Here is a 12189-nt window from a genome sequence, read left to right on the forward strand (position 1 = left end):
CCTCTTTGCAGCCTGACCTCATTGTCTGGGTGGCCCACCGCAGCAGGAGCGGGTGCCTTGTGCAAACATCGTGCACACCGACGCCCCTACCTGCTTCATCTTTCCCATGCTCATTGTTTCTCAGTCAGATCTTTCACATCTTATTTATAAGTCATTCAAAAACCCTCACCTCATTTAAAGTCTCTTTGTACACCATCTTAAGACCTTTCTGGAACCATCTGAGATATAAGTAAATACATAAATAAGAGCATGGCCTTCTCAGTGAGGCAGGCCTGTGCTTAAATCTCAGCTTCATCCCCTTGGGTAAGTGGCTTAACCTTTCTGCAGCTTACCCTCTTTAGCTGTAGAAAGGGGCCCAGGGTGCCCTGTGGGATTGCTGCGACCTTTACATGAGATGATGTACATGGGGAATTCATCAGCCCCGCTTGTCTTATTGAGGCACAGCACACTTACTCATCTTGACCAAGGTCCCCTGAGTCCCAGCCCAAATTTTCTAGAATTTTATTTTACCAAGTTTCAGTAAAACCCTATCTATATTCTGAGGAATTTTAAATACAGCTTATTCTAAAGACTTTACTGGGAAAAAAAAAAGCATATGTAGAATATTTATGTAGTGGCCAGTGCTTTATTATGAACTCCAAAATAGAAAATAGACTTTCCCAATAAAATTAAATCTAATTTACATTTATTTTGAAATATCTACATATACAATAAGATAGAAAGGATAATTCAGTAAACACCCATGTACTCACTACTCACTGCTCAAAAAAACAGGTCATTCATGTTATAGTTGAAGCCCTGGCTCTTCCCTCCCTGAATTCATCATCCCCTTCACCAGCAGGACCACTTGCCTCAATTGGGAGTTTGTCAGCATTTCTTTGTACTGTTATAATATATTCCTAAAGTACATTCAGTATTGTTTTAAGTATTTTAAAACTTTATCTAAGTGGTATCCTAAGGTATGCATCATTCCAAAACTTGTAATTTTTTGTTTTGTTGTTTAACTCAATGTTTGTAAGATTCATACATTTTAAATGAGTAATTCTAGTTGATTCATTTTTATTGCTATATAATATTCTATTGTATGGATAGTCCTTGATACATGTATATGTCAAGAAACCCTATCTATATTCTGAGGAATTTTATATATATATAAATATATATATTTATATCCATATATATCCATATATATATTTATATGATATATATATATATGATATATATATATGATATATATATATATATCAAGGACTATCCATACAATAGAATATTATACAGCAGTAATATATATATCCATTTCTTCTGGTGATAGGTATTAGTAGATTATGGAGTCACTTTTCTAAATTTTTGTTATGAACAATACTGCTCTGAATATTCTTGAAAGTGCCTCTTATAGACCCTATAAGAAGGTATGCAGGAGATACACCCATATAGGAGGCTGAATTGTGGGGTATATACTTCTTCATCTTCACTAGATAAGCTCAAATTGCTTTTCAAAGTTGCTAAACCAATTTACACGCCCACCAACAATGTATAACAGCTTCTGTAGGGCTACTTTCTTGACTATGCTAGATAATGTTTGACCCCTAATTCTGCCATTCTGTTGATAAAAATAGTTGCATGTAAGATAGTATCTCATTGTAATTTAAAATTTTTATCTTCCTGATTACTAATGACAATGAGCATCTCTTCATACTTACATTTCCTCTCCTGTAAATTTCTTTTCCAAATCATTTCCCCAGTTTTCTTTTTGGCTGTCTTTTTACTCATGTTTAAAAAATTTTTGTTTTATGTCCTGGTTACTAATATTTTTGGTTTTTTATATTTTAGATTTCATCTCTCAGGCTCTGGGCTTTTCTCTCTTTTATTACAGTGCTCTTTGCTTTTGTTTTTGTTTTTGATGAATAGAAGCTATAATTTTAAAGTCAAAGTGATTAATCTTTTATTTCATGGTTGTATATTTTGATGAGTAGACATTTGTATGTTTATGTGATAAAACATCATGCTGCCAAATTAATGTACTATTCTAAATAGTAGGGCATAAAACACAAAGTAGTGAAATATGTCACTGGCTGTGAGTATCTCGTAACTATGAGTAATCATCTACCTATATTGCGTAACAAAAAAAAAAGCTAAAAGAATTTTTTGATTGATTTTAATTGTAACATAGAGATATTGCTTGGGGGGATAATTCACCAAATATAAAAGACTTTATCTTCCTCATACCAACATTATTATCTTGTGTTTTATGTGGAACTATCTGGAAAAAAACAGTGGCAGTGTCTGGAAATAAACACAAATACCTGTGGGTGTCTGGGTTCAGGCTTGATAGCTGAGTTTTGGGAGGGTGTTGGTATCTTCCACAAGGTAGTGCTCCATTGATGTTTGTTGAGTAAATGAATATGTAATAGAGTCTGCACGAGGGGCCATTAAGAAGCAGGAATTGAAGTTAGCAACAGACAAGTCTGCTCAAAAGAGCAGACTAGTGATTCTCATCCCTGCATGCACCCAAGGGGATAAAAAATTGAAGATGCTTGGGCCCCATCCTTAGAGGTTTTAGAGATTCCACTTCTCTTGGTGTCAAATAGAACCCAAACATTGATATATTTTTAAAGTTCCCCAGGTACTTCTAATATGAAGCCCAAGTCGAGAACTTCTAGACCAGAGGATTGGAAGCAGGAAAGAGAAGGGAGGCTCATGGGCTGCCTAATGAGCTCTTGGGCCCTGAAAGGTCCAGGGTGTCAGAGTTGCCAGGAGGTCCTGGAGGGCAGCCAGGCCACAGCCGGTAAGACTGGAGGCTGGAGTGAGGGCAGTGCCAGCCAGCAGGGCCCACAGCTGAGAGGGGACAGAAGGAAGAAGGTTCTGGGTATGCTAAGCATAGTTGGCAGGGGAGAGAAGGGTGAGACGGGACAGAGTTTCTCAGCATAGAGCAGGGAGGCCCAGCCTCACGGTGGGGTCACCTAGTGGCTGCAGGGCCTGTCCCTTTCTGACAGGAAGCCAGAGGACAGACAGGGGCCCATTAAAAAGGCAAAAGGCAGACACAGCCTTTGTCTATCCAGAGCTCAGAAGAATGAAGAACTAAGTTTGGCCTGAGAATGGAAGGTGGACAGGGCACATATTGAGGTCATTAAATGCTGTTTTAAAATCAGAGCCAACAGGGCAGCAGACAGAGCTGATGAAGAGCATTTAAAAGTGCCTATTTCTGGCCAGGTGCGGTGGCTCACGCCTGTAATCCAAGCCCTTGGGAGGCTGAGGCAGGTGGATAGCAAGGTCAGGAGTTTGAGACCAGTGTGGCCAACATGGTGAAACCCCATCTCTACTAAAAATACAAAAATTAGCTGGGCGTGGTGGTGGGTGCCTGTAGTCCCAGCTACTTGGGAGGCTGAGGCAGGAGAATCACTTGAATTAGGGAGGTGGAGGTTGCGGTGAGCCGAGATCGCGCCTCTGCACTCCGGCCTGGGTGACAGAGCGAGACTCCGTTTCAGAAATAAAAAAGTGCCTATTTTTGTGCCCACAGCTGGTCTCTTTTCAGTGTAAAATGATCTTCACCATGGACCCCTGTCAAAAAGTGCAAGTCAAGCTTGCCTAAGCTGTGTGTGTGTGTGTGTGTGTGTGTGTGTGTGTGTGTGTGTGAACACTCAGTACTGTAGATGGTGGGAAGGAGGGGATTCTAAAGGAGAAGTCATTGAAGTGGGGAAGATTCAGACTCTGAGTTTTGGAACTCAGATGCCCCACCTCCACATGGACACACACACACATGCACCTGCACGTATACCCTTTTTCTTCTTAGTGCTGGGCCAGCCCTGTCAACAGACTACCAGGGCATAAGCAGGGATCGCCAGGCACTGGACCATCTATTTTGCAGAGACTGAATGGAGTCCAGAAGCCATACCAGAAAGATGAGTGCTGCAGTCAGAATTAATGCTTCCAGTTTTGGAACATAATGGAAGAGCAGTGCACTGGGAGTTAGGAAGAATGAGGTCTCAGTCTTCACTCTGTTACTTAAAAGCTGTCTGAGCTTTTCAGTTTAATTCAATTCCACAAAGCATTTACTGAGCATCTTGTAGATGCTGGGGATAAAATTGTGAAAAAGGCAGAGACTGTGTCCTCAGGAAACTCACAGTCTTGCCAAGGAGTGAGATATTTAAATGACTAACAAAAGCAGTGCTATGAATACAGGAGTGCTGAGGAGAGAAATCACTGGCTCTGCTTTGGATGAAGTTGGACTTGAACCAGCGTCAGAGGGCAAGGGCATTGGAGTGGGCCCTTGAAGGATGTGTAAGCTGCTGAGGTAGGAAAGGGCTTTCCAGGTCAACTGCTTTCCTTCCTGAATCCTTAGCTTCCCTCTTGTCTGAGGAAGGCTCTAAAACTCTATGCCAAGTTACTTAACAAAATTTCTGAAGCTGAAACTACTAAGAGCTGCAGCAATCGCCTCTAGAGAATGTGGTGGCGTGACATGCGAATCAACCAACCTGAACTACCTTGATTTCTCTTGTGAGTTTGTCTCTTCCATCTGCCTACCCTGCACCAGCTGGGTTGAATCTTGGAGTTCCCTTTTTATTGAAGTGCAGCCAAGCTGAGGTTTTTTTCTTGTAACTTTTTTCTTGATCATTGCAATGTATTTTCCCACTTGCTTTCATTGCTGTAGCTCCTACTCACAGCAGTGTTTTTGTTTAGTTTTTGCTAAATCCCTCATCTTGGTGGTTCAGAAAGTGGGCAAGCCAATGTTTGATTTTCCCAAGTCACAGATCTGATTATGTTAATCCTTTGCTCAAACACTTGCAATGTGATTGGTGCTTAGAGATTTAAAAAGGGAACTCCTTCCTGTTTCCTCTGAGGATCTGACCCCCACCTTCCCACCTGAGCCTTTCACACACTGCAATCCAGCTCTCTGGACGCTGGTTTTCTCCCCACCAGCACCTTTGCTTTCCTGCCTCCGTGCCTGTGCCTGTGCTGTTCCCTATGCCTAGAATCTCCTTCCCCAACCCAGTCTCTTCATCCCCTTATTCTTCACGACCTGCCTGCCTTCATGAAGCCTTCCTTGATCGCCCCACCTCCCACACCAGAATTATTATCTCCTCTCTCTCAACCAGAATTCTATATTCAGCCAAACTTCAAACAAAAGTAAGTGATAGATGTTTACAGATCAACAAAGACTGAATGACTTTGCCACTCATAGACCCTCTCTGAATGAAAAGATGTATTCCTAATTTTGCAGTCATGGACCCAAGTTGCCAGCTTGAGATCAACCATGGTAATTTATACCACAGAAGTCAGCAAATGCTACAAAATAGTACTCAGGTTTTCTTTTTTCCATGTGAAGGTGAATGGAACCCTGCTTACGTGTGTATATGTGTGTATGTCACCATTCACACACGTCACCATTCACACACATGTACACACAAATATTTGACACACCACGAATGTTGTACAGCACAGTTGAAACTACACTGTAGTTCAGCAATCTTTCCTCATTAGTCTATTAGGGAAACCCATGTGGCTAGGAAGTGTGTCTCTCCTCATGCTCTGGTCCCATCCTCCCCTCTTCTCAAGTGCTAGAATTATGTTACCTATGCCCCCACCCTTGCTTTTATTTCTCTGACCCTGGCAAACTTGGTCACTTCCTGGAATCAGAGCTCATACACTAATTGAAGATTCCGTGCATCTGCAGTTGCTCAAAGTTCACTTTTTGAAGTAAAGAATGTTGGCCTGGCTACACAGATGTCGGTAAATGATCTCCTGTTTCTGTTCATAATTGCTGTTTTATAAATTGGTGAAATGCAAGCACTTAGACGCCTGTGTCAGAAGCAGAACTCTGCAAACCGCTGTCTGTGCATATACCTGCTGCAGGTTTTTTTTTTTTTTTTTTTTTTTTTTTTTTTCCTGCTGGTCACTGCCTAGCTCCAGCCCTCAGAACCAGAAAGAACAAGTTCCAGTGTTTTTTTGGGGACAGTTGACCTCTTCTGGACACAGAAGCCAAGGCCAGATGACTTGGAGCACAGACCAATAAGGAAAAAGCAAGCCCAGAGACACGAGGCAAAGTATGGGTCAGGACTAGAGGAGCTGGTAAACTGAGGCACGCACGCCAGCAGTGGAGGTAGAGTGACAGCACATGGGAGGGAGCACAGTGAAGTGGGGCTGGGAGGAGAGAGGCAAGGGATGGTAGAGATGCGAGAGGCAGGGGTTTGGACAAGGTCCCTTAGCAGCAGCTTGACAGCCCCTCTTCCAAGCTCTGCTCTCCTCCCACCAGCTCACAGCTCACCTTCCTGCTGGGTTGGGTCAGGCAAGAGTTAGAATGCTGGATGGCAGGAAGAGAACTGTAGTGGCTATGAGAGAAAGTTATAGGGTCTTTCCTGCCCTTAGGAAGAAAAATGATTATTTTCTAGCTTGAGAGCTGCTTTTAAAACTCCATGCTGTGGTTCAGTGGCTGTTGCCTGTCTGCTGCTAGGATTATAGGTGTGAATGTACCTGGCACAATGCCTGGGTCAGAGGGGCTTAAGGAATGTTCACAGTCATCAGACATTCTCCTGGTAGAGTTGAAAATCGCCTGCCCCTCCCCATCAGCCCACCGTGTAAGGTTAGCTGTATCAACGCTTCAAGCACATATTGATTATTTAGAAAAGTATACAGGTGGCCAGGCATGGTGCCTCATGCCTGTAAATCCCAGCACTTTGGGATGCTGAAGCAGGCAGATCACCTGAGGTCAGGAGTTCAGGACCACCCTGGCCAACATGGTGAAACCCTGTCTCTACTAAAAATACAAAAATTAGCTGGACATAGTGATGGGCACCTGTAATCCCAGCTACTTGGGAGGCTGAGGCAGGAGAATCACTGGAACCTGGGAAGTAGAGGTTGCAGTGAGCTGAGATAGCACCACTGTACTCCAGCGACAGAGTGAGACTCTGTCTCAAAAAATAAATAATTTTAAAAAAGTATACAGGCAATGTATTGGTTAGGGGTGAATTATATTTTGGACAACCTGTGCTCTTCTTGCAAGAGTCCTTCCCTATCTCTTGGACTTCCAATGTGAGTAGCTTTTTATTTTATTCCTTTTGAACTTTTATTTATGATTGTATTCATTACTTCATTTTCTGCCACTGAATGATTTCTTCGGAGCCTAATTTTGCTGGAGAAATTCACAGATGGTCTTGTTGGAGGGGAGCTTCTATGTGTGTGGTGGCAGTGAACTCAGGAGAGATCACAGCGCAAGTGAAAAGATACCTTGGCTTATCAATCAAATTTATCTTAATATACTAAATTGGTTTTACATTTTTGTTGTTGTTGTTTGTTTCTTCAGAGTCTCACTCTGCTGCCCAGGGTGACGTACAGTGGTATGATCTGGGCTCACTGCAGCCTCCACCTCCCAAGTTCAAGCCATTCTCCTTCCTCAGCCACCCAAGTAGCTGGGATTATAGGCATCTACCACCACAGCTGGCTAATTTTTGTATTTTTAGTAGAGATGGGGTGCCATCATGTTGGCCAGGCTGGTCTCAAACTCCTGACCTCAAGTTATCCACCCACCTCAGCCTCCCAAAATCCTGGGATTATAGGCAAGAGCTACCACGTTCAGCTGGCTTCCCTTTTTAATCATTAACTTTGTAAAAAGAGTCCTTGCCATTGCACAACTTTGGAAGGAGAGTGTCTATTTCAATAACAAAAACTGGCATGGGAGTGGAGCTGGGCGAAGGGCTGGCAGCCCAGTGACACAGGAGGCCCTGGTGCTGGTCCTCTCCTGGTGGAGTTGCTCTTGGGGCTGTGCACATAGGCTGCTGGTGTCAGCACCCACACCTTGCAGGATACTAACTTGCTTAGAGAAAAGAAGAGCAAGAGGTCACTCAACGTGACCCTGTCGCTTTGGTCTGAACACAGCAGTGAAACACTGAAGGAACTTGTTCACAGGCTCAGGGACTCGAGGCCTCTGGTTGGTTTTCATTGTGCCAGGCTTGCTGAGTGGATCCACGGTTGAGGAGGCTGCCTCCCCAGGTGGAGCAGGACTGGCAGCCTTGCCCTCCTGAGAACCCCCCACGGAGGGCCAGGGCCTCAGATGAGCAGTCATTAGAGGGCTCTTTGAGTTTTCTGCTGGTTGGTTTGGTGAGAGGCCTGAGCACCCTGCATTAGTTCTTTACATTGCCGTGTTGGGGTGGGGTGGGAGAATCCGCCCTACAGTAGAGAAGAAGACTGGTCTTTGGAGAGGGTTCATAGCACCAGCGCCAAAAGTTAAGCTCGGGGAAAGGGGAAGAAAGGAGAAAGGGAAATTATTGTAGTCTTGCAAAGTACAATGTAAAGAAAGTTTGTTTTTCTTGTTTGTTTCTTATAACTGCAAAGCCTCCTATGACCCTTGGGTCACTGCAAGTGTCTCTGGTCATGTAAATGCTGCTGCGTGCTGATGGCACTCCTTCAGACTGACATGGGGCAGTACACAGTGTGGCATGCAGGATATGCTTCCAATAGTGGCAAATGACCACAGTCTCTTAGAGAAAAGCAAAATTGGATCCATGGAGGTGGGGCCAAGACCTTCAACCAAATTAGTCTAGAGAAAAGTTATTTTTAGAAATCCAAGTAAAGTAATTAAAAAGAAAGACGAATATTTGCTTTATGCTTGTGTCCATCTAACTGCTCGCCAAAAGCAGCCAGATGGTGTTGGCTGGTGAACACCGAAGAACCCTAGGCTTGCTTCTGGAGTCGTGGAGCAGGGACAAGTCTCTTGTGGTCACGGTGTGGTGTTGCTCAGTTTATTTGTGGAAATACAACTGAGATGAATAATTTATCCATGGTAAATGTGAGGGAGACTAGGCTGCTTACCCCTCGTAGTAAAGCGTGAAGATAAGAAAAACAGGATCTAAATATAGGAAACGCTCTTAAGCCATAGTTATGATTTAGCTTTGAGATTTGAGAGAAATTTTTATTCTCTTTTGAAATTTCAGAGTAATAATGGCCTTAGCATGGTGACCAGCACATAGTAGGTGCTCAGTAAATAATTATTGAATTGAATTGTTTCCTACCATAAAATGGTACATGCTTATTATAAAAATAGAGGCACTTCTAGTAAAAATAACCCAACCACTTTGCATTTGGGGATGTATCCTTAAAGACATTTCCAATGCATATAAATATATACTTTTTTTTTTTTTTGCAAAAACAGCATCATGTTATACATGTTATGTTATATATGATGCTTAGTAACCCATCTCCAGCTCAGTAAGTTGGATTCTTCAGTTTAGAGCACATAGTGGCATAATGCAATGTGTTGTGTAAGGAAGGATGTATCTGCTTGTGTAGTTTAAGACTTGACAATTCTCTTGTGCTGTCCTTTATTTAGCAGGTGTCTTCTGCAGAGGTGCGCATCGGGCCCATGAGACTGACGCAGGACCCTATTCAGGTACGCCTCCTTTACTCAGCCTTGTGACTCAGATTGCTTTCTTTTCTATTCTTTTTTTTGAGATGGAGTCTCACTCTGTTGCCCAGGCTGGAGTGTAGTGGCTCAATCCCGGCTCACTGCAACCTCTACCTCCTGGGTTCAAGCGATTCTCCTGCCTCTGCCATCCAAGTAGCTGGGATTACAGGTGTGTGCCAGCACACCTGGCTAATTTTTGTATTTTTAATAGAGATGGGGTTTTACTGTGCTGGCCAGACTGATCTCAAACTCCTCACCTCCTCAGCCTCCCAAAGTGCTGGGATTACAGGTGTAAACCACTGTGCCCAGCCTGATTCAAATTGTTTTCTTGAAGACCTAAACATTTCCCCATTTTGAGTATAAATATGATGGATAGATCGCATGGTGAATTGTGAGTAAGAACAACTCTTCCACCCCAAAACTAGTCTGCTCCACCTCCTGCTGCAGCCAGAAGGGAAGATGCGATGAAATGGTGAAGGGCTGGGTTTTGCCATGAGTCACAACTGGGTGGGAATCTTGGCTCTGCCTTTAATCAGCTGTGTGACCTTGCATATATTGCTTCACTCCTCTGACTTAGTGTCCTGTCTGCAAAACGGAGATGATTATGCCTTGGGGAATTATAAGTTAAATGAGATAGCATAGGGTGCCTAGAACATTCCCTGGCAGTTATCATTAATTGAGAAGATGCTCAATAAATGATAGCTGTTGCTGTTGTATAGGAATGGGAATAGAAGATGATAAAATGCTCCCTTCCATCTTCCATCTGACTTAAGCCAAACAGCCTCCCAGGCTCTGTAACACAGCGGGAACTGGTGTCTAAGGATATAAGGCCCAACTGCCTGTAGGATTGACTTCACTCTAATAATAGCAGCAACTCTGTCCTTGCAGCCCTTCCAGGTTCCTGTGCCCCCTTGAGAGAAACATATGAAAATGGAGTTTTTACCCTTTTAAATAATTTCCAAATCCTTATCTGCATACAAGCCATCCTGTTAGGCCTAAATAAGTTAACTTCCTCCTTGTAAAAACTGTAGCTTGTTAGCACCTGGAATCTCGTCTCATACGTGGAGACAAGTAAAGATGCAGGAAAGATGTAAAGAAGCCAACCAACATATAGATGAAAGTGAAAAACCAAGCAAGGAAGTGTGCTATTTGATTTATGAGCAAATGGAAAAAGAAAATAATGTTTTATAGTTGCTTGGAAAAAGAAATGCAAATCTAGGGAAAGGGAAAAAAAAAATAAAAGGAAGAGATTTAGCTTGGGAAAATTTGATGAAAACAAATTTAGGAACAGAGAGACAGAGAAAAATAAACACCAGCCACAACTATTTGTATAGAATACAAGCAAATGGAAAATTTCAGTAATCATTCTGAGCCATGTCCTTTGTACTCCAATTTTGAATAAAGGCAATAACAAATAAAGGAGTTGATATCAAGGTCTTATTCTCAAAGCAATTTCCAGAATACTTTTTGGGATTAGTATGGTTTTAGATCGATTTCATTTACCTTCATTTTTGCCCTTTACTGCACTGACAATGAATGCTCATGATAAGGATGTCTCATTCTTTTAAAAATGTAAGTTGTCAGATGTTAAAATATTTCACATATTCATAAAGGTACATGTGTGTACCAGACACCCACTTCTATCAAATATTAATGGTATGTCCTATTTGTTTCAGAGTTTTTCTCAGAAACAAAGGATTGTAGATACTGTTTAAGCCCTTTATTTATCCCTTTGCTACCCCTTCCTTTCCCCTCTTAAAGCAACCACTATGATATATATTTGTATACTCACTCTTAGTATGTATGTGTCCATTCATAATATGTACATTTGTTTTGAATGCTTTTGAGTTCTCGTTGAAAGGTATTGTGCTATAGGCATCATTCTTCATTCATCAGTTGGTGTTATGTCTAAGAATTCGTTGCCTAAGCTGAGGTTGTAAACGTTGATTTCTTTGTTTTCTTGTAAGAGTTTTATAGTTTTAGGTCTTATATTTAGCTGTATGATCCATTTTGGATTAATATTTGTTTATAGTGTGAGGTAGGAGGTCCAGCTTCATTTTTATCTAGTTGTCCTAGCATCATTTGTTTAAAAATATTCATCTTTCCCTCATTGAATTGCCTTGGCATTTTTCTCAAATATCAATCATAAATGTGAGGCTTTACTTTTGGACTCTCAGTTCTATTCCATTGATTTATATGTCTCTCCTCATGCCAGTACCACACTGTCTTGATTACTGTAACTTTGTAGTAAGTTTTGAAGTTGTGAAGTATGAGTCTTCCAACTTTAGTCTTATTTTTCAAGATTATTTTGCCTATCTGGTCCCTTGTATCTTTGTATCAATTTTAGGACCATTTTGTCCATTTCAGTGGGGGACATTTTGGGGAGCCAGCTGGGACTCTGATAGGGTTTGCAATGAATCTATAGATCAATTGCAGGAGTATTACTATGTTAACAATTTTGTTTTCCAGTCTGTGACCATGAAATATCTTTCTATTTTGCAGGATCTTGTGTCCTGCAACCTTGCTGAACTCATGTGTTAGTTTTTTGTGAATACAGAAATTCTTAAAATCCTAAGGATTACATATTATAGGATTAAATTCCTATAATCCTAAGGAAATCCCGTAGAAATTGCATAGGATTTTCTATACACAAGATCATGTCACAATATGGATGCCTTTTTTTTTTTTTCCTCTTGCCTAATTGCCCTGGCTAAAACCTCCGGAACAATGGTGTGTTTAGTTTAAGATACTTCTAGACCTTTTCCCAAAGTATCATTTTACACTCATACAAGCAA

General features: G+C 41.8%; 1 protein-coding gene across 7 annotated transcripts in view; it reads left to right on the top strand.

The window, feature by feature from the left end:
* Positions 1 to 12189, top strand: part of PDE8B (phosphodiesterase 8B) — a 256090-nt gene that overhangs the window by 134098 nt on the left and 109803 nt on the right. For 5 of the 7 annotated variants that reach the window (XM_037738186.1, XM_037738187.1, XM_017527688.2 and 2 more), the window contains exon 2: positions 9320 to 9379. In XM_037738186.1, the coding sequence (XP_037594114.1) occupies positions 9320 to 9379 (60 nt within the window). The remainder of the gene's footprint in view (positions 1 to 9319; positions 9380 to 12189) is intronic. The other 2 variants (XM_017527689.2, XM_037738185.1) reach the window with 1 other exon arrangement.

Source organism: Cebus imitator, unplaced genomic scaffold (assembly GCF_001604975.1).
Source record: "Cebus imitator isolate Cc_AM_T3 unplaced genomic scaffold, Cebus_imitator-1.0 Scaffold50, whole genome shotgun sequence".
Classification (NCBI taxonomy): domain Eukaryota; kingdom Metazoa; phylum Chordata; class Mammalia; order Primates; family Cebidae; genus Cebus; species Cebus imitator.